Source organism: Nesoenas mayeri (assembly GCF_963082525.1).
Source record: "Nesoenas mayeri genome assembly, chromosome: 1".
In the NCBI taxonomy this organism is placed as follows: Eukaryota; Metazoa; Chordata; class Aves; order Columbiformes; family Columbidae; genus Nesoenas; species Nesoenas mayeri.
In genome coordinates this window covers 64160368-64182777 of record NC_137541.1, presented here as the reverse complement: position 1 = coordinate 64182777, position 22410 = coordinate 64160368, and the positions used below count along the sequence as shown (strand labels likewise).

At 48.6% G+C, this 22410-nt stretch overlaps 1 protein-coding gene across 1 annotated transcript in view; it reads left to right on the top strand.

Moving 5' to 3' along the window:
- Positions 1-21737, top strand: part of CECR2 (CECR2 histone acetyl-lysine reader) — a gene marked incomplete at its 5' end in the record, with an annotated part of 98261 nt that extends 76524 nt beyond the window's left edge. The window contains 13 exons of the mRNA XM_080349117.1: positions 1673-1842; positions 2592-2669; positions 7504-7660; positions 11886-12015; positions 12308-12345; positions 12437-12528; positions 12813-12939; positions 14295-14722; positions 15917-16045; positions 16155-16977; positions 19039-20446; positions 21286-21391; positions 21662-21737. Of these exons, the coding sequence (XP_080205243.1) occupies positions 1673-1842; positions 2592-2669; positions 7504-7660; positions 11886-12015; positions 12308-12345; positions 12437-12528; positions 12813-12939; positions 14295-14722; positions 15917-16045; positions 16155-16977; positions 19039-20446; positions 21286-21391; positions 21662-21667 (3692 nt within the window). The 3' untranslated portion in view covers positions 21668-21737. The remainder of the gene's footprint in view (positions 1-1672; positions 1843-2591; positions 2670-7503; positions 7661-11885; positions 12016-12307; positions 12346-12436; positions 12529-12812; positions 12940-14294; positions 14723-15916; positions 16046-16154; positions 16978-19038; positions 20447-21285; positions 21392-21661) is intronic.
- Positions 21738-22410: the final 673 nt, after the last annotated feature.

Genomic DNA, 22410 nt, shown 5'->3' with positions numbered 1-22410 from the left:
CCAGTGATCACTGGGTGACTGAACACTGTGAATGATGGCTTGGGGATTCCCACCTAAGGGTTACCGAGGAAAGCAGAGAAAGAGAGTTGGCAACATAACGGGAATCTGAGTCTGAGGGGCCTGGGACTCGCTTCTCATACATGAGGATGCATTGGCTTCCACATAACCCTGAGGCTCAGCCCGCAATTCCTTTCCTGTGCCTCCTTCCCTACACCCTTTCTCTTCAGATTTCCTAGCAGCTGCTCCAGAGCTGGGCAGCAAAACAGGAGCAGAGTGAGTGAGGGGCTGGGGATTTTATCAGATCATTCACCATCTCAGTTACCAGTCCCCAGTACGTTAACTGGAGCCAAAGCCAAGGGCAGGTTAAGCTGTATGCTGGCCTGTGACCTGGAGCTGGCCTGTGCTTGCTCTGGGCCACTACCCCGGCACGGAGGTTGCCAATGAGAGGGGATGTGGCTGGAAGGAGGCTGCAGCTCTCCAGCCTTCCTGGGGCAGAGAGCTCATGTGCTGGAGCTGCTGGCAGCTCAAATCCACAAAAGGGTCAGGGTCAGAGAGAAAAGGGCTCTGGCTTTTGCTTCTTTATATTTTTCATAGTTAATTTGCTTGAAAATGTGGTGAGAAGCTACGTGACATCTGCCAGTGGGGGTGCTGACCCTTGCTTTCTTTCCAGTAGCCTGTGGTTAGCTCTAGAAGAGTGTAGAGGGAGCTGAGAACCCCTCAGTCTGAAGGAATTTCAACCAACATCTTCCCCCTCCCCAAAAATGGGCCACAACCTTTTTTGCTTACAGAGCGTCCCAGGGCAAAAGCATGCAAGTTGCAACCCATGAGGCTTCTCCGCTCTGTGTAAACATTTGCCGAGCAGGAACCACATTCCCCCTCTCCAGGTGGGTGTTCCAACCACCACACGAGAGAGTCCTTCCTCCGCAATTAATATTCAAATGTTTCACACAAGGCGGAACAGTTCGGAGTGTCTTGGTAGTTGGGACATGCTTCAGAGCAGTGGGAGATCTGCTTCAGATCCCACTCTGGATGGAGCAGGGATGGGATGTGAACTTTTGGAACTTCCCCCTCATCTGGCAGCCCGATGAAGCCCATCCTTCACTTCCTTTTCGTCTCTTTCAAGTGCCTGCAAACAAAATGTTTCATTTGGGGAGAACAGGAGGTTTTATTCACCGCAGCAAAGGTTTTCAGTGCAAAAAAAAAATAAAAAAAATAAATAAAAAAAATTGGCTTATTTCAAATAACATTAATTTTCAATGTTTTTATTCTGCTGCCAGACTGAATCAGACATTTGCATTACCCTATGTCCTGCTCTGGCTGACAGCCTCCATTATAAGAAACAAATTAAATCCTTCTCTCTGGTCCATCATAACTGGAATGGAGGCTTGCTACAGGGGTGTCACGCTACCCATGTGTTGCAAAGCACCACCATTACTTCTTTACCTGTGTACTTCCTTTGTGTCTTGGCATCCCTCTCGGTGTCACATGGGGAGTCAGCAGTGCTGCTGGTGGATCAAGAGAGCTTTGGATCTACATGAAAAACATGTTTCTCATAGCAGCGGCCATTGGCCATATCTGTTGCTCTTGCCAAGCCCTGAGGATAGCAGAAGGGATAAAGAAAAGTTGTTAGTCATAACTGCTGTGGAGATAACATCCTTTCATGTTGTTGAAGGGTCCCAAGGGCCTGGCCGTGGGACATGGTGGCTGCTGTGTCAGACGGAAGAGGAGTGGAGGCAGGTCACAGAGAGCTTCAGAGAGAGGACTTCCCTTAGAGAGCGGCAGCTCTACAAACTCTTGAGTGAAGACTTCCTGCCGGAGATCTGCAACATGATTGCACAGAAGGTGAGGAGACATGACATCCTGTTTACCTCTCTTTGACCGCTTCCAAGAGCATGGACGTTTGCTGATGGAAGGAGAGCTAAATCCAAGCAGTCTGTCACCCCATCCTGCTCCCCCCAGGTCCAGCCTGCAAGTGTTGTGGACGTGGGGGCTGTTCAGCTTGTTTATGGGGAGAAAGACTCTCCTCCATGGAGCGGCAGTGCTAGGGTTGATAATTAAGGATTCTGGTTCATGATTGCACAGCAGCGTAGGTAGGATGTCTGAAGGGGTTACTGTCTTCAGCCAACTTCTGTGTCCCTTTTCTGCTAGCAGGGAATCTCTGTCTGCTTTTGAACTGTGGTGATTTACAGCCTAGCTTTTCTATGCAAACTGCCTCTGATTCCACTTTTACTGCCGTTTCACAGCCAGCTCTGCTGAAGGGGCAGTGGCTGCTTCAGCTGTCCTAGCTAAGTCCTCTTCAGCTGCTACCTCAAAGCCCTGAAACTCCGAAGGGTATTGTCCGTCAACTGAATGTTTTCAGGTGGGACAGATTTGGAACGGGATCCTTCGGCTAGATGGCTTTGTAAAATGTACTCTGCAATCAGCATGATGTTCTTGGATTGAGTTCAGTTTGCTTGTTTGCGACCCTTGTAAAGCTAATAGGGATTTCATGGTCACTTCTAACCCCCAGAGTTTCTCCTGCCACTATCTCTGATGTGCCCTAATTTCCTCCACTCTCTTTTTCCTTCCCTCAACTCTCAACCCTGTTTCAGGAGAAGCGTCTGCAGCGGACAGAGTTTTCTCCCAGGTGGATGTCTGACCATCAGCCCATCAAACCAATCAAGCAGGAGGTGAGGGGGGGAGTGCGAGGGGGAGGACAACGGAGGGAGGTGAGAGCAGATGCCTCCTGGGGGAAAAAAAAATAAACCGCAGCATCGCTATTCAGTGGGAAGGAATCAGTTTGAAAGTGCTTGTGCTGAAAGAGAGATGGGTGGTAATGCCCGTCAAAGGCAGGCTGACACTCAGGGTTTCTATGGCGAGCAGGGAGGTGCTGCCCTCTGCATCGCAGAGGTAACTGGCCTCGCAGCTGCCGCAGACTCCAGTGCAGCTGCATATGGAAATCTGCACTCAGTCTGGGGAATTCCACTTCAATGAAAGTGCTGGCACATTCGAGGCAGTTCAAAGAAAAGTTGAAGAAGGATGAGAGAGCTAGAAGAACCGGCTTACAAAGGGAAATGACAGAAATTCAGCCAAGGGGAAAACGTGAGGCTGCAAACACATGAGGGTATAGATAGCGCAGAGGGAGAGAAGAATGACTGATGCAGTATGGAGCTGAGCTAGGAGGGGGTCAGCTGGAAATGGAAGTCACAATTTAGGCTGCTTAAAGAAATGCTTATCAAACTGCAGCCTTGTCGACTGAAACGGCTCTTTCCATGCCTCTTCACCCTCATCTCCTCTCCACCCCGTCAGCGTAACAGCACTGCTGCTTGTGGGTCTGTGCAGTGAACCAAACCCAGGAAAATGACTAGAGTTAAATATAACCTTTTTCTTTGGTCAGGGTTATTTTTAACAAAAGATCAGCTTTCTGATCCAGTTCACCACACAGCCCCCAACAGTCACGTTGGCACAGCCAGAGGCATGGTATGGTGGAGATGGGGAGTCTTTGAACTGGCAATTGCTACCCAAAGCAATCGGTCAGGCAACACGGGATTAGCTTTGGAGGAAAAAATGGGTTTGATTCTATTAGGCCGTGGCATAATCTCTTGCTGTAGATGTAATGAAAATGTAGTTACCTGGTGTTTTGTCAAACCCTTGGAAATTAAACTGCAGGGAATATTCTACGTGAGCCAGGGTCAGGGGTTCCCACAAAACAAAGGAGAAAGTACAGTTGTCTGCAATAAATATAATTACTTAGAATAGATAAATAAAAGGAAGGAAGAACCTCTCATCATACTGCAGATGAAAGCCTGCCGAGAGGAAAATAAGACCCCAGCAGTGGTCAGTTTGGGGATAGAATTGCTCTCTGCAAAGCCCACCATGCAGGAAGCACAGGGACACGTGTTTGTTCACAGGCAACAGAAATCCCAGAGGAGGAGGGGAGTGGGAAACACATGGAGCCTGAATGATGCTAATCAGTACCGCAGGTGCTCCAGGTCTGCGGCAGCAGAGGGCTGTTAATTGCTGCCTTTGGGCCAGTGAAACGTTTCCAGCGAGTGGGGGGCCCTCCCAGCACCCGCTGTGCTGAGGCATGGGGAGCCAGCCAGCATGAGCATGGGGACGCTGGCGGTGGCTCCCCAGCAGGACGTGGCAGTCATCCCTGTCACAGGGGAGCCAGGGAAGGTGCCAGCATGTCTGATGGCTTGTTTGCCGAGCGAGGAGTGGGCAGCAGGCGAGTCTGGGGGAGAAAACTTCAGCCCAGTGCAGAGGTGACCCCTTCCTCTCGGCTCCGCGAGCTGGATGCCGCATCGGTCCGAGATATAACTTCTCTGTAGGCTCCTAATCCTGTGGAGGATTTCTCAACAGGTGGTTCAGATTAGCTCCTCATTAAAGAGCCGCCTGAGCAGCACCCTCATTAGGGCAGCGCCGTGGAAACTGGAGCAGGGAAGGTTTGGAGGGCGAGGGGCCGGGGCGCCTGGGGCATCCGTGCCTCCTGGCCTCTTGCTCCTGAAGCCTGATACCCACTGTCTGGAGAGCAAAGCAAAAGGCAGAAGTTTGACCCTTTTGGGGTCCCGGGGGGAGAAGGCAGTGATGTTGTGTCCTGGAGTGCTCTCTGGCGGAGGGAAGGAGGTGGTGATGCCACGGTCACAGATGCAAGGAGTGGTTTTTATCCTTCAAGTAGAAGGGAAGCTGAAGAAATGTCTCTTTGCCACCTCTTTGGTTAGGAAGGAAGTTTCACTTGTGTTTGGTTCATATTCTTATTATTCTTATTGTCCCGATAGGCATCTGCTTCCATCACATCTAGCAGGAGTTTGTGTTTGCTGACTTTTTAAACTGAGTTGAGAACCTTCATCCTCCATAGGTTTAAGTGGGATGCCAGGCAGTTGTTATCTCTGAAAATCACATTTTTTCTATGTCTGAAGCATCTTGAAAAGCCTGTGTCAGCATTGCTGCTGCCCTGCAAGCACTGCAGGGAGAGAGTGCCATTGTTGTGGGCACCTGCTGCAGTCCCTGGTGGTTACTGCACTGCGCTTGTGCTTTCTGCTTTTCCCTTGTCTTATCTTTCTGGATCTGCTAGGATGATATCCTCTCCTTTGCTTCAAATTGTCCCGTTGCTTTGTCGATGCCGTATTTGTGGTGGTTTGATGGGGAATGTGCTGTGGATTCTGTGTTGCGCCATTCCAGTACAAGGTGTTGAATGCGCCCAGCAGGCTTAGAGAGGTCCTGGTGTGAGCACTGTGGCTTGGATGTTGTGTACCTGTTTCTGTAGGACATGAATGATGGAAGCTGTATGAATCCAGGGAAGGGGAGGGACTAACCTGTGCACCAACCATTGAAGAAATTAGTGTGGCATGCCAGTCTGGCTTAGATCTATGGGCTGGAGAATCGAAAGGCTGATGGTCACATCCTCAATAAAATATCCTGGTGTACCAACTTCTGGTGGCTGGTTTCTGCTCACCTCTTTCTCTTCCTAATTGCTGCAGAACCTGACTCTTGATTCCTACTGCAATTTGAAGATTAATCAAGAAAGTTGAGGGAAAACTGACAATGGTCAAGATCTGGCCTGAAAGGAAGTAGTTTGCAGTGCATGAGTAGGAAATCAGATGGCAGAGCAATTAAGAGAAATGGATATGAAAAGCATCGGAAGTGGAAATGTAGAACCTGATTCTGTACGTTCTTAACCTCTTGTACTTGGCATAGCAGTTTCAGTTCTGGGCATTCTGGTGTTTGGATATTGATCAATTGGAGGAAAGATCTGAGAGAGGTAACTGGAATAATTAGGGAGCTGGAAGAATTGCTTTATAAGGAAACATTTAACCTAATTACAGAAACACAGGAGTTTTGTGTAAGTGTCTGAGACAGCCCATAAAGGCTGGAATGTGGCTGAAGAAGAGGAGAATTTATGCTTGCCCAGAAGAGCGTAACTAGAAATAATTGGATGGAATGAGGGGATGAGAAATTAACTCTAGACCAAATGTGAGGAGAAGCTGGCTGATCTAAAAGGTGTGTGGACTCATGAGATGGTTTCCCTAGGAAAGCAGTAGAAGAGTGAAGTACTAGTATTTGTCAAAGATCTGAAGAAGAAAAAAATACATGGGCAGAGTTCCCTTGTGCTATTTGGGTTTGCCTAAAAAGGATCAGCACACAATAAGTGCTTTTCTGTCCACTGTGTCCCAAAATGCAGGATGTCCCTGATGTCATCAGGGGTCCCATCATGCTTTTTTGGACACTTCTCTCTGGCTTTTGGTGGTTGAAACGTAGTTGTCTTAGCATATTGTTGCTGCTGGAGACAGGGACATAATACATGATGCTCATCCACGGAGAGCTGCAGGGGGAGATTGTAGGGCAGTGCTGTGTACAGAAAGGGGAGGCAGAGGGGGAATGAAGGTACAGTGAAACCAGGCAGCATCTCTAGGCATTTATCGAAACACTCCGAGGTGCTGCTTTTATGGAATGAAACAAGGACAAAATAGTAATCATGGTGCCAGATTTTTTTTCTGGGGATTAATAATGGGCCTGGGGAAGTTGATGGTCTGAGCAGCAGTCGAGGGACTCCAGCTGATTGCTAATCCTCAGGAAATGCCTTCTGCCTCAGTGATGGTTGCTGGTTATTCCCTGGAAATGAAGGTGGAGAAAACTGTATGTACATTGTTCTTTTCTGGTCGATACTCCCTGCTGATAAGGCACCATGTACCTTGGTCTTGCAGAAGTCAAAGAGGGAGTGGCTGGTGGATGACCAATTCATTTGTCTTATAATTAGATTAATCTAATAAAGGTAATACCACACTGCCGGATACACATCTGGCACTTTACTGGAGAAATAGGAGCAGGTGATCCCTGGTGTGGGAAGCCTTGAGTCTAAGTGGGGTCACACAGAGCCTTGCAGGCTGCTGGCAGTGGGGAGGTGAGGAAACATGGCAATAAAGAGCCAGGCATCCTTCAGTGAGAAAACTGGTCAGGGGACCCAGCAGGAAAACTGTCCAAACAAGCAAGCGAGAGCTAGTTCAGGAGAGATTAGCATGCAGAAATATGGTGGCCAGTATTTAAAACAGGAAAGGAAAACACTCCAAATGATACCTCGGTACAAGGCTGTACCAGTGTCTTTTACTATCCTAAGTCCTACATGTTTCATAGCAGAATAGTCCTTTCTACTCATGCTGGCAGCTCAAGACTCCACTATTTGGAAGGGATAGAGGTGTTCTGTGGGAGTGTCAACAGCCCGAATCCTTTGCCCAGAAGGGAAATCCACATGGTGCGATCCCGGCAGAGCAGCAGTTTGTCTAACCCCTCGCTTCTCCTTCCTTTTTCCCTGCCTCAGTAGGGTTTCATCGCTTGACAACTAACTTTTCTTTCCATGTTGCTTTTCATCTGAGAATTCATATATACAAATGCTTTTTTTTTTTTCTTATTTTTTCCTCAGCCATTCATTATAGGTCTGCTTTAATACTTGCTCAAAGTAAATCTGCCTCTGCTCAGACTTGCATAAGCCAGTGCGTTACATTTTTTCGGTGCATCATTTTGTCGCAGGTAAACCCGAACGTGCTGAGTTCAGTGGAGAAGCAGAGGCGCAGGGAGGAAGAAGAGGAGCGCCAAATCCTTATAGCGGTGCAGAAGAGGGAGCAGGAACAGCTGCTGAAGGAGGAGAGGAAGAGAGAGATGGAGGAGAAGGTCAAAGCGGTGGAAGGTACGTGTGGCCAGTGTGAAGCAGTGGAAGCTGTCAAAGCTGAGACTGAGATCTGCCATTTCCATTCCTCCCCTGCCAGACATGCTAACGGGAATACCTTTTCTTGCACTTACCTCAATAAATTGGCTTGGCTGTAGTTTCTTTTACTTTGTCCACCTCTCTCAGTGCTGGTAGCTATTCTCTAGAGCACCCTTCAGCTGTGTTTTCTTCCTCAAATCATTTATTTTCTCCCTTGCCCCAGCTGTATTTTTCTCCTGCCATTTATGGTGTTCCTCTGTTCTCTTCTTCTGCCTCTCTACTTGCCTCCTCATTAATTTCCCTGTGTGCAGGATTAGCTGGGTTTGCTCTTGCTGAATAGCATTTGGCCCTTTTGGCCTAATCCGTGATAAAAGAAGAGTCCTTTTGCAGAGAAAGGGAAGGGGACAACATGGGAGGAGCAGAAGTAATATTTTTGTATTGCTAGTGGCCAGTTGGAGAGCTAAAATGAGGGGACCAGGCTAAATAGAGCACCAGAGGTGGCAGTTTCAGGTGTTGGTCTTGTTTTTCCGTGGTTTTGAATTAAATGCTGACTTAAGCTGTTTTGCAAGAAACGACTGTTGTGTTTAATACATCGGATGGAGGCACAGACAGCAGGTGTTCAAATAGTACACATGATGTCTAAGAGCAGGCTCATTTCTGACCGCTTTCTCTCTGTCAGCCTCTCTAATGGGGATTCTTTTATATGCTGCTTTTGCCACAGTGGCTGGCTGGGCTGTCGCAGTTCCAGGGAAACACTGAGCATCTTCACAAAACTGTTCTGGTAAAATGTGGTGATATCAGTATCATGAATCCTTAAATGGATAAAGAATCAGAAAAGGAAAAAATATTAAGTCCATGTAAGCCTTTTAAACTTTCCAAGATGAAACAGTTTGCTACCAGATGTTGGGTAGCAGACCAGATGTTATCTAAGAATAGTTTATTTTACTTGCTTACCTTCCTAACCTTTAGAAAATCCAATTACTTGCTTGGCCTTCATATATTCCTGGTTGCCAGTCCTGGCTAATCTGGTGCTTTAAACTCAGAATCATCCAGCTTCCAGATCTGCCACAGATATCTGTTTCATCTTGGCAAATTACATATTCTGTATGCTTTAATTCTCCATCTCTATAGACAAAATTAGTCTTGAAGTTCCAGAAAAACCTGCAAAGAAAAATGTAGTATTCAAGGTTGCTCAGGTGTTGTTTTGGTATAAGCCATGTCCTTTTCTGGGTTAAGACAATCACATCAGCTGATGAAAATGCACCAGAGCCACTGAAAGAAACTGGCATGGAGTTGAGCAGTAAACTGTTTTAAGACAATTGTGCATACATTTGTGCTTTTCTTGGCAGAGATGCTTTTATTTTGTTTGTGTGGTTTCTTTCCATTCAGTTTAAACTCGTCCTTAGTCAGTTTAAGCCAAATCAGGAGAAGTCTCCTTTTAAGTTGATGCAAAAGATGTTTGGAAAGGTTATTGACATGTCTGACATTCAGTTAAATCACTGCAGTACTTTTCATCCCTAGAAACAGCAGATATCCAGGTGAAACTTGGGCTTCTTAACCATCTTTCCTTATTGTCAAGCACACCCTCGATTAGCAATTTACTTTCATGACAGTTCTTACGATGGACAGAAACTGATTTGAAAATGAAGTAATTTGTTTTGTTTGGTTCCCACTTGTTAAAAACTGGACAGATTTTATGGCAACAAAGACTTTCTTGTATTTTGTAGTCCATTTGGGATTTAACATGAATTTGGGTTCAGTTTTGGGCCCCTCATCATAAGAAGGCCATTGCAATACTGGAGAAAGTGCAGAGGAGGGTGATGAAGCTGGTGAGGGGCCTGGAGCACAAGTCTTATGAGCAGCAGCTGAGGGAACTGGGGCTGTTTAGCCTGGAGGAAAGGAATCTGAGGAGAGACCTTATCACTGCCTACAACCACCTGAAACGAGGTTGTAGCATGGAGGGTGTTGGTCTCTTCTCCCAAGTAGCAAGTGGTAGGACAGGAGGAAATGGCCTCAAGTGTGTCAGGGGTGGTTCAGATTGGATGTTAGGAAAAAATTATTCATGGAAAGGGTTGTCAGGCATTGCACCAGGCTGCTCAGGGAAGTGGTGGAGTCACCATCCCTGGAGGTGTTTAAAAGGCATTTAGATAAGGTTCTTAGGAACATGGTTTAGTGCTAGATTTAGGTTATGGTTGGACTCAACAATCCTGAGGGTCTTTTCCAACTGGAATGATTCTATGAGGTGATATGAAACAGGATGGAATATCTGCTCTGAACTTCATCAGCATTTCTTCTGCTTCTTGGTTTTGGACTGTGTGCCTGTTTTTAGATCACGTTCCTGTTTCCAGTCTGGGATTTCACTTCCCCCCATCCCAACACATGCCCAGGTAGCAAGTCTCCTGATGGGCCCATCTGTACGTTCCTGAATTTATGAGTTAAAGCAGCTTTCTAGATTTCTACCACAACAGCAGGTTAGAGTTTCCCAGTTCTCTTCCCAGATGCTGTTCCAACATTACGACTTGCACACATGACTGTTTGAGGTACTTTTTAGGGCATGGGTTAGATTTTGAAAGATGGTGGGTATGACTCAACCGATGCCAACAGCATGACAGTGAGCTCTGCCAGTGATCTTTAACATGCTATATTAATCATTTGCTGTGGTAGGTAGAGGGACCTTCCATTAACCCTGATTGAGCTCCAGTCTGGTACCAGGGTAGTGCTTCGTGATTCCTGTCAGTTTACCAGGTCAGGGCCTCAGCAGGCCTTGATGGATTTCTAAAATCTACATCACCTTGCTTCTTGGTCACTGTTGCCATGAGGTTTTCCTTTTGCTGCCCAAATCATCACCACATTCTCAGCTTTCCCACTCAGATGACATTATTACGGATGTCTAAGTGAAGCTAATTTTACAAAAGAAGCATACAGTACTGAACTGTGCTTGAGCAGACTGCTAACTCTAGTTTGATGTCGGACTTCTCACCACTAAATGTTATAGTAGATGCTGATAGATTCTGTAGGACATACCAAATGCAAGTCTTGTCCACCCAACTTCAGTGTTACCCAGAGCCTTCTAAAGGGAAATTTGGACTGTCTTTTAACAGTTTTTGACATACCTACCCATGGAATGCCCTGGAAATCTCAGAATCAAAGAATGTTAGGGATTGGAAGGGACCTCGAACTATTCCTAGTTTTCTGGTGTCCTCAACCCCCATTCCAAGTTTGGTTTTGACTGATAGAGTAAGACAGTAAATTAATACTCTTCCACCAGAGCTGGTGCTTCTTGAATCGTTGGCATTTTCCAGAGACGGAGCCTCTGCTAAAGGGTATTAGCCAAGTTTTCCTCATCTTTCACTCTGGGTGTTCCTCTACTGTGACATTCTCTTTGAACGTTACTTTCACAGAATTCTGCTCCTACAGAAACTTGGTACGACCGCAGGTGTTTAGCAAGTCAGATGAATTCAGATTTCCTATAAGAAAAAGGAAATGAGGTTCATAAGAGCCCATAAACTTTCTATTATGAAACAATCTGTTAGCCAGCTGTCTGGTTGCAAACCACAGGTTATATTACCAGCATTGCTTCTTCCTGTCTCTCACCTCTTAAACTAAAGCTGTCCCAGTGGACCTCCTGTGTGGCAGCTTGCTCCCTCTGGCTGCTGACCATGAAGGCCTATCTGAACAATCTTCCCAAAGCTGGCTGTGGTGGTGAAGGATGTCAATGACCCCACAATGACCCCAGTTACTCATTGCCACCCATCTGACAGAACCTCAGCATCGCTCTTCATCCACTTCAGTGCAAAACCAGCTTTTTGCCTTCACCTGGCTGAGGTGAAGCATTTGAAGGGATGGTAACTTTATAAGCCAGCTCTTTCCATATTGCTGATCTATGCCTAGATTCGTGTGTTGAACTTTTCTCTTGGTACCACGCCGTGGTCAGGAATTTGTCTGGAAGCTGGCTAGGGCAGCATTTGTATCACAGTAATGCTTCAAAATCAGTGATAGTAAAGCCAAGGGGAAATGAAGATGTGTGCTGATGGTGCGCTGTATTTTCACCTCCTCTGCTCCTGTGCTGCCACCACATTTCCTGAAAGAACATCAACAATTCACTGGAGTTCTAGAGAGTTGCAGGAGCTGCCTTTGTTTTCCCTGCAGGATCTTGTTGACAGGGAGTGCTGAATGGTTTTTCACCTCTCTCCCCACTTTACTGCAGAACGAGCCAGAAGGAGGAAGCTTCGTGAAGAGCGGGCCTGGCTGCTGGCGCAGGGGAAGGAGCTCCCCCCTGAGCTTTCCCACTTGGATCCCAGTTCTCCTGCCAGGGAAGAGCGAAGAACCAAGGACCTGTGAGTATGCAACTGGGCATGCAGCTTGTGGGTGCGTCAAAGCTTAGGTAGGGTTACAGGGAGGAGAGGAGTGTGGTCATTCACAGGAACAAGGAGGGGGAAGCAAGGCTGGAGAAGAGCGAGGAGTAAGATGAGACACATCTGGATTTGGTGCACACTAGAGGATTGTTTGTGATGAGGCCTGATTGTCAGCATTGTGGCACTGTGCGTGGGGTGGAAGGGAAGATAAGGTGAGAGAGCATGTCTTACATGGCCTCGGGCTGCATATTCACTGTTGCGTTCCCTGTTACAGCTTTGAACTGGACGATGAGTTCACAGCCATGTACAAAGGTTAGTCCTCCAGCCTCAACTTCTCCTATTGCAAGAAATGCTCCTCTGAGTGCATGTGTGTAACCATTCACCTTTCTTTTGTTCCTGCCAGTTCTAGATGTGGTAAAGGCTCACAAGGACTCTTGGCCCTTCTTGGAACCCGTTGATGAATCGTATGCTCCCAACTACTACCAGATCATTAAGGTATGGAGGCAGAGTGGTCCAGCCAACTTAGCGGATGCACTTTATTGACTGCAATGAAGTTTTTTGGAAGTGTTTTGAAGTCTTGGGGGCTATGTTACCCTCACAGTCAAACTGCGTGACTCCAGTAGTCCCTACTAGCCTAACAAGTCAAAGAAACCAAAGATGAGAGGCTGTCTCTCAGGAGAGCAGCCTCTGCCCCCATCCCCTCTATGTGAGGAAGCTGGCTATGCAGCTTCATATGCCCCACTATGCTTGCTGTAACTGGAGGGTTTGTTGTGTTTCAGGCCCCTATGGACATTTCTAGCATGGAGAAGAAGTTGAATGGAGGTCAGTACTGCACCAAGGAAGAATTTGTGGGTGATATGAAGACCATGTTCAGGAACTGTCTTAAGTACAATGGTGAAGGAAGTGGTAAGAGCAGTAAGATACTGTTTGTCTCTTTGCAGTGCTCAGTCAAAACAAGCAGTGGTCATCTTCCTACTACATGATTTGTGCTTTTTCTCTTTCAGAGTATTTTTGGGAGGCCAGACAAAAGAGTGGGAACTCCTGAGTAATATGGCCTGGGGTTTTAATGAGGTTTTTAGGACAGTTTGGTCATGCTGGATTGGGGCATGGCATACTAAGGGACTCCCATGTTGGTAGAAGTCTGTTTCTTTCTGAGCTAATCCCTTTGTTTGCTTGTGTGTGTTTGTGTGCCACTTTTTCTTGTAATATCTAACACAGACTTTGAAAAGCATTGGAATCTCATTAGCTCTCAGTATCTGTTGATTAACACTAGAAAGTAAAGAATGAATCAGGCTTGTAATCCTTTGGATGGAAAATTTGATTTTGAGGTTCCTTGGCTATTGAATGAACAACATGAGTCTGCAAATGGGAAAGCCTGGGTTTACTTGCCATACCAATTAAAATTCTGCATGTTGCTTAGGTAAGAAATCAGATCACATATAGTGGGTCGTCACTGCAGTCTGTGTCTCACCAGCACCACCTTGAAAGGGAAAGTAGTTAGAGCTACAGGGCTTCTCACTGTGGGCCCCAGGTAAAAGCATTCCTGAGTGCCACTGGGAGAGCTCCGTTTCCCAAGGAACTTCTGGGTTACTTTAGTGGAAACAACTGCAAAGTCATTTGCTTCAAACCCTTGTCATTAACACCTCTTGCATGTCTTTTCCTTCCTATCCACTCCAATGAAAAGTAGGAACCCTACTGAGCAGAACTGTCATGTAGAAATTATGCTGGTGTTGGCAATAGCTTTCATGTCAGGGTCAGCAAGTGCTTTAGAAACCATACATGGAGGAATATGTTTGCTGATTTTCCTCTGTCTACAGCAGAGACTTGAACAAGTCCAAGAAAAACCTGTGAATGTAATCAAATAGCATTGCTGGAAGTTCACATTTCTTCTCTCGGCACTCTGCTGGCTAACTCCGCAGGTCACACATCTCTGCAAGCAGAGGTGGTGCTTCTCCTAATGCAATTCTTGGCACTATGCTGGAACACTGGGTTAGTGCTGACTGTGCAAGCCGTGCTGCTAATGGTACTTTGTCATGCCTGTGTGCCTGTCCTCTGGTGGGGTTGCTGAATGAATCTGATGTTGCATTGCTTATTGACTTTAAGAACGTAAACCAAAGTCAGTTAGTTAAAAATAAAAGTCCTTCCTCAAAGAAATTTCATGGAGGGGAGATGATTTACCTGATGGGGCAAGTCTGATGTTGCTTAATTGTTTCTCTCTGTAAGGCTCTGTTCCTGATGTTCTTGAGTTTTTTTGACTGCAGAATATACCAAGATGGCTTACAACTTGGAGAGGTGTTTCCACCGAGCAATGATGAAGCACTTCCCTGGGGAAGACGGAGACACGGATGATGAATTTTGGATCAGAGAAGATGGGAAACGGGAAAAGAGGAGCCGACGGACTGGCCGCTCCAGCACAGGCAGCGTTTGGACTCGGTCACGAGACTCAGAGGGACCAGGCAAGAGGCAGCAACGCCTGGAAAATGGAGGAAAACCTCCACCGTATCGAGCTACTTCCAGGGCTCCAGCTTCTTCCTCCTCTTCCTCCTCCTTCTCCTCATCCTCTGCAGAGGATCCAAGTGGCAACTCAATGCAGCCTCCTCGAGAAGTGGGCCCTTCCAATGGGCGAGGTTTCCCTCGCTCTCTGCAGTACGGTGGCATGCCCAGCTCTGTGCCACATCCCGGCCAGATGGTAAGAAGTGGTTTCTGCTGTTCTTCACCCATCAGGCCTGTGGAGGGGAAGATATAAATGAATGGAATTAAGCTCTCCTGTGAAATCTCTTCCACATGGCAAGAATCCTTTCCCAGAGACTGAGGGTCAGAGCTATGGTTTCTGCAACTGAAACTTTTCAACCCTTAGATTTAAACTGGTACAGTTCAGTCTTACTGGGTCTCCGTTTAGCTTTCTAAGGAAACCAGTTTTAAGAGTAGTTGGGGATGGAAAAGTACTTTTGTAACTGGAGGCTGTTCCACGTCACCACCACACTAGCTAGAAACAGTCTCTTAATGTTTTCCTTGGTCAGCATGTCCCTGTGTGGGCCTGGGCCAGCCCTTGCTCCCACAGTTCTCTTCTCTCCTTGGAGAGTTACCCCATTGTGCATGGAAACCAGTCACATTCCCTTTCTCAGCCTCCAGATTATGATGCTGAACAAGCCAATCTTCTTTTGACTCAATTGTTAACGGATGCCTGGTAACCTTGTGCTATCTGTGTACCACTGCATTTGATTCCTTGAGTATTTATAAAAGCAGCAAATGAAACCAAACGCAAGGCCACCCCGGACTGAAGCAGTGACCTCCCTTTAGCCCAGCATTTATCTCAACACCACCTGTTCTGCCTCTGCACTGGGCTCTTCCTCACCCGTCCTTCACTGTCTTCCATTTTAACCGGAGATGTCTTGTGGTGTGCTATATCAGCTGCTCCTTTGAGACCCAGGCTACCCCTCACCCTTTTAGCTAGAGATCAAACAAAATTTTTAGAGTGCTTCTTGTAATGCAAATACTGGGAGGCAGTAGGAGAGCTGGAGGCAACAAGTATTTTGAAGGAAATCCAGCACATTCCCCAGTTGTGCTGCTCTCATGCTCTTGTGGTCCACTCCTCTACTTGGAGTGAACCACGGCTCCATCCAGTCTTCTTGGTTGCCCCCAAGGAGTTGGATGGCACCTGAGTGCCGGGACATGGGGCTGGGGTGTAAGGGTGGCTTTGGCAGGTGAGATTTGTCACCTCCTACGAAAAAAACCATGTTTTTCCTCGTATGTGTAAAAAAATCTGTCTGCTCATCAATGTGCTTCCTCCAGCCTCATCTTCTCACCTGCAGCAGCTCTGCTGCTTCTCTGTGCTTCACAAATTGTTTTATTTCTCCCTCCCACACCCTTCCCTGTCCCTCAGAGACCAGCCGTGCCAGGAACATTTGGTCCCCTACGTGGATCAGATCCCACAAAACTCTACGGCTCGCCGCGAGTGCCTGAGCCCCATCCCGGAGAACCGGTCCAGCAGCACCAGCACTTTGCCATGCAGGTAAGAAATGTCGCAGCCAAGGGGACATGCAGGTCCCCTCCAATCCTTGGTGCAACGGCTTTCACCGAGACTCACCCTGTCTCTCTCTCTCCCCTCACCTCCTCTCCAGCCGGCCGTGGGACTGAACGAGCACCGCGGGCACAGGCTGGCTGCCCCAGAGAAGCAGACATGTGCAGGAGCGACCCACGTCTCCAGCCTTGGCCCCCGGCCGGGCACCCTGCAGCTGGGGCGTGTCAGTGGCCCCCCACCTGATGCCGTCTACCCACCAGCCCAGTTCCAGCAGGGCTTCCTCCCCCCGAGGCACAATGGGCCCCCCGTGAGGCCGCCAGAGGGCTCCGAGGTCCCCTCGGGGCACATGTACCGGCCCTACAAGTACCTGAACCGTGCTCACCCGGCTCTGTGGAATGGCAGCCATGGCCCTGCCAGCCAAGGTGCCATGGGGCCAGAGGAGAAGTCACCCATGGGGCCGGGGCCATCGCTCCAGCCCCGCAGCATGGGTCATATGATGGACCCCCGGGCCATGAGGCCAACACTGCCTCCCAGCCAGTGGACAGAGCAACCAAATTTCCTACCTCATGGGGTGCCTCCCTCAGGGTATATCAGACCGCCTGGGAAAGCCAGCAGCCAGAGGATGCCGCAGCCAACAGCCACTCTGTTCGGGGGACAGCCTCAGGTGCAAAGAGGGTGCCAGGGCGGGGACTCCATGATGGACAGCCCGGAGATGATTGCCATGCAGCAGCTGTCCTCCCGTGTCTGCCCGCCGGGTGTGCCTTACCACCCTCGCCAGCCGCCCCCACCGCACCTCCCCGGACCCTTTCCCCAGCTGGCTCATGCTGCTTCCACTGCTGGCGTGCAGCCTCCAAAACCCGTTGTGGGGAATGGGAGCTCGCAGGAGCTGACCGGTCAGACCATGAAGCCAGAGACCAACCAAGGTAACACCTCAAGCACCCACCTGCCAACACGGCAGCCACTACCTGTGGGGTTTGAACTTCCCTGCCTGCATCTGTTACCTGCATCCCCCTGCTCACCTTCCTTTTGCTTGCTACCAGGCATCCCTCCCACCTGCTGCACCTTTTCCCCTGCCAGGGCAGACCCTCTGCCTGCCGGTCCATGCTTGCAAGGAGGGTGTGGGGGCACCCTCAGGACAGCTTTGTTGCTTTTGGGCTCCAGCCTCGTAGGGTCCCAAACTTAACTGTTTTGCAGATGCACAAAACCTGTGTCTGCAAATGTGGGTTTGTTTGGATTTGTGCCACTAGAAAAGCGAAAAGTATTCCCTGGCTTACTGGAGTAAATTTTAAACAGTGACTGAGGCTCAGCAACAAAAGTGCTGGTTTTTTCTAGGAAATAATTAAATTCTTGATTAAACAGTTGTGGGGCACACATTTTTTAAGTGTGAGGGGTTTATTTTTTAAATCTAAATTGGAATATCTGCTCAAGCCACTGCTTAGATTTTTCTAAGAATGTTTTCCATTGTAGCCTGCCAGGGGTCCCCTATGTCCCAGCTATCCCTGTAAACTCTCAGTTTACCATTGGGTGCAAATGCAAAACATAGTCTGTAGTGCTTCTAGGGATCACTTGGAGTTAATATAAAAATGGGATCTGCAGAAGGTTTGGTAAGTAAAGGAGATGTCATGTGAATAAAGGGTTTAAATACAGTCCTTTGAGAATATGTCAGTACGGCTTCTCCTCTGAAATGCACATGTGTCTCATGAGCTCAACATCTCAAAACCTTCACACAACAGGACTGTCAGAAAGCCACTGAGCAGCTGTGTCCGTTCAGGTGGGGTGGCAGCATGTCATGTGTGCCATCACAAGTTTCTTTCTAGTTGAAATTTCATTCATTTTAGCGGGTAAACTGGAGATCAAAAAAGACCCTTAAAAATAAAACAAACCAAAAGTAGAGATCAAAAAATCCCAGAGATCAAAAAAAATTTTTTTTTTCATTAATTCTAGCTGGTAAACTAGAGATCAAAACCATTGCATCTTTTATCAATCCCTCGTGTGCCTTGCACTAAGAAGAAACTCGTTCCTTGTGTGGCATTGCTTAAAAGTCATTATCATTTAACTGTGCAGGATATAGAACAGAGACCAGAGGAGGATGTTGAGTGATTGCAGGGCAGAGTAGCTGCATCTCCAAATCACAGTTGGTTAAAATACGGCCGTGATCAGCTCTGCAGTATCTCTGTGTGTGGTAACGCTTCTGCCCAAGCTGTGGGCAAGTGGGGTTTGCGGACTAGAAGGGGCAACACATCATGAAATCTGGCTGCTGTTACCTTGGCTTCTTTGCATGCTCTCACGTGGATCCTGCCATATTTCCCAGCTCTGCATGTCCATTAGGCAGTCTCTGCACACCCGTGTGTCAGACCAAGCCCACGTGTGAAATGTTACCCTGGTGGAAGTGTGACTTATCAGTGGCTTGCAAACTGTGTCTCAAGGGTTCAGTCCATGCATGCCATCTTTCCAAGAGAGGTACAACCTCATGACGAGTTATTAAAAGAGCCCTTTTAAAAGAAGGAGCCAGTAAAGATCACCTAACTTTGCAAAAATGTGCTTCAGAATTGCTAAAGGTCTCTGAAGGAAAGACTGTGTGATAATTGTGGGAGGGAGGCTGCAGCCCCACAGGAAGGGTGGTTGTTGTATTGCCATGCTGCAACAGTCCTGCAGGAAGTTTGAGTAGAGGATGGGACATTGTAGGCTTTGGAGTAATTCCAATGGAAAGACCTTTGTGTCTTCAGAAGATCACTCATTTTTCTCTTCCATTTGCACACAAGTGGGGTGCTTTCCCCATCCACATGTTAGGGACTTGTCAGACAGAGCAGCCCAGCAACTTTGGGTCAGCAGTAAAGAGGATGCTAAAAGGTTACTTCGGTAGTCCTGGATAAGCTGTCAGGAATTTGGGTGAGCATGATTAGACGCGTGCATGTCAGGCAGGGAGGGCTGATTTCCGAAATTAGGCTGACGTGTGACTTTTTCCCCGCTCTCTCTCTTTCCAGTGGAGCCGCCAGCAGGTGTGGACGAGAAGGCTCAGTGCATCGGCATTCCTGATGGCGCCTACACCAAACTCCTACCTCATCCCAAGCCCCCGCTGCCCATGGAGTGCACCAGGCGTGCCTTGCCCCCGGACGGGGAAGGGGACAGCTCCGGTGTGAAGGCTGACATGAAGGCAGGGCAGGGCAAAGGCACGTGGCCAGTGGAAAGCAGCTACGCTGGTGGCCCGGGCTGTGCGAGGGACCTGGTGCCCACCCCAGAGAGAGGGGGTCCCCTGCCCGAGAACGGGGTGGCGAGTGAGGGGCCGGCAGGCAGTGCCGAGGGGAAGGGGCTGACTGCCAACCTGCTGGAGAAGCCCGTCTGCAGCGGGGGGAAGGTTCTGCCCGAAGCAGCCGTGCCTTGCATGGGGCAGGGCACCAGCCTCCCTGGCATGGACGCCAGCTCCATGGGTGCTGCCCCCAACCAGTTCCACCCTCTCTACATGCCTGGCTTGGAATACACTAATTCAGCCGGGCGGTACCACATCAACCCAGGCCTGCAGGGGTTTGGCCCCATGATGGGGGGGAAGCCTCCTCCTCCTGCCTCCCACTCCCAGCATTTCGCCCCGCGGGGTTTCCAGCCGAGTAGCGCCCACTCCGGCGTCTTCCCCCGGTACCGGCCCCCCCAGGGCATGCCCTACCCCTACCAGCCACAGCCTCAACCTTCCTACCACCACTACCAGCGACCGCCCTACTACGCCTGTCCGCAGGGCTACGCGGACTGGCAGAGGCCTCTGCACCCCCAGGCCAGCCCCAGCGGGCACCCCACCACCCACCCACCCCTGGCCAGACCCCCTTTCCCGGATCGGGGGTCCGCCGGTGGCTTGCAGGGCTGCGAGGCGCTGAGCACCGCCCTGGCCTCTCCCAGCCGCATGGACGTAGCGAGTGCCAAAGAGGTTTCTCCGAGCGACGGGCAGGAACTGGGGCCTGAAGATGAGAAGTCTGAGGAGTCCCAGGAAAGACCGGAGAGTCCCAAAGAGTTTCTTGATTTGGACAACCACAACGCAGCCACAAAAAGGCAAAGCTCGGTGGCAGCAGGGGAATTCCTCTACGGAGCCCCCCCACCGCATCTGGGTTCAGGGATGGGATTTGGCCCATCAGCTTTCCCTCCCCACGGGGTGATGCTACAGACTGGCTCTCCTTATGCATCCCGGCATCCCGCCAGCCATTTCCAGCCCAGGACATATGGATCACCCATGAATGCTCACCTGTCTCATCATCCAGCCTCTGGCCAGGCCAATGGCCTCTCTCAGGAGGGACCCCTGTACCGCTGTCGAGAGGAGAACGTAGGTCACTTTCAGGCCTTGCTGATGGAGCAGAGAGGCAGTGGAGGTGGCATGGGGGGGCCACCCCAGGACTTGTATAGACCCTCGGGGTAAGATCATGTTTTCTGCAAGAAGGCAAAGCGGGAGGGGGTGATGCCTGGGTGACGATAAGTGTTGGATGTCCTTGAAAGGATGGCTTGAAGTCAGAGGAGATGGCAAACAAAGTTGAAAGGCTAACAGGTGATTCTTAGGCCTTTAGAGTAAGAGGTCTCTTGAGCTGGAGAGAGAGTCTTGTTGCAGCTCCTTTAAACAAGTAGCAATTGCTATCATGGAGACCTATTAGCCTGTCCTATCCATCCCCACAGCAGTACTTTGTTTTATCTGACATTGTTTTATTAATATGTCGTCCAGGGTTGTGCATCTCTTAACCAAATGGACTCTTGGCATTTTATTTGCAAGAATTTTATTGCATCTTTCTCATAGTGGGGCAGAATAGCTAATTGAAGTGGAAGTTAGCCTCTTGTTATGATCTTCTTTAATGCTGCCCCCTTTTTTCCTCTTCCTCTTGCTTTGCCCTTCCTCTCTGTTACAGATTTCCCTCACAGAAAATTACTTCTCACTGAGACTGTGCATATCATGTTTTATTCCCAAGTGGAAAATTCTGCTACTCTGAATGTTCCCTGTTCAGATTTTATAAATATGCTTTGACTGTTACTGTTTTGTCAATCCCAGCATGACAGTCCTTCTTCTAGTATTCAGGGACCGCAGCTTACAACTAAGCAATTAGGGGAGTGATATGGATTAAAGGTTGTATTTTGGGGGGAAGCTGGAAAGAATACATGAGATGCATGCTTGTATGCGAATGATGTATGCATGCATTCAAAGAAACAGACAGGATTTGCTCTTGATGTTCATGTGCTAAAACTCTCTCCATTTAACCTGGCTCCAGAATGCAAATGCATCAGGCTCAAGTTCCTTTCCCGAAGATGCCTACGGCAACCATGTCCCGGGAGGATCTGACATCACAAAAACCATCAGTGTTGCCTCTGGATCAAGTAAGAGCTGTTAGAGCAGAGTTGAAATGCGAGTCTTTCCCTTCCACTGGTTAAAGGAGTGAAGGGTTTGATGAGAGTGGGAAGCACTGGAGGAAGCTGGGAAGTGAACTGCTGCTATGCAGAGGAGCTGGGGATGTCTCTGTAGTGTTAGCTGGCTATAAAATGTAACCTAGGCAGAACAATAGTGCTAGCTTTGAACTCGCTGCATGCAATCATGAGGTTATTCCTTTCTAAAGTTAGAGCCTCCAACTCTTGTTCTTCCTCTTCCAGAGCTAGTCCGAGGAAGGAAGGTCCTCATGAAGACGAAAGCCACACGTGATTTGGAAAAGGGGGAGGAGGGACAGGCCTTTCTCCCACCCTCCCCTAGCCCGAGCAGCATGTAGCTTCCTGGGTCCATGGAACACGGTGCCGTGATGGCTCTGGTGTTGGAAACCTGGAGCAGTGCGGTGCCCCAGCAAGCCGAGCAGCTGGCTCACCACCACAGGGCAAAGCATCGCAAACTAGTGGCTTTCACTGACCGGAGACCGCGTCTCGTTCAGGGTTTGAGGGATTTTTTTGGGGCGGGGAGGGTGGGGGTGAGGGTTGAAACTTTCATTGACTGCTAAACTCAGGTATATTTTTCAGGGTGGAAGAGGATGATGATGGAATTTTACTTGTAGTATTAACGTGTGTGTTTTGGAGCTGGATCCAGTTTACAGAATTTAACCTGTTGCCTTTTTAAATAAATTTCTGTTGTTGGTGAATGTATTGTACATAATGGGGGAGGGAGTGGGCCCAGCTTGTAGTGGGCTTAGCACTGGAGGAATCCTTAACTGTTTACAATCATATCACACTGAAATCTTTCAGGATAGGGTGAGGGTTTGGGGGGAGCAGGGAGAGGCAAGGGAACGTGTGATGGATGATTTGCTGTCCTCCTTCCCGTCCTCTGCATCTGAAACACAACCCAACAGTTGGTTGACTTTATAGCAGGAATTGCTCAGGAGCATAACGTATCCTCCTCTTTCTCTTCTTCCTTCTTC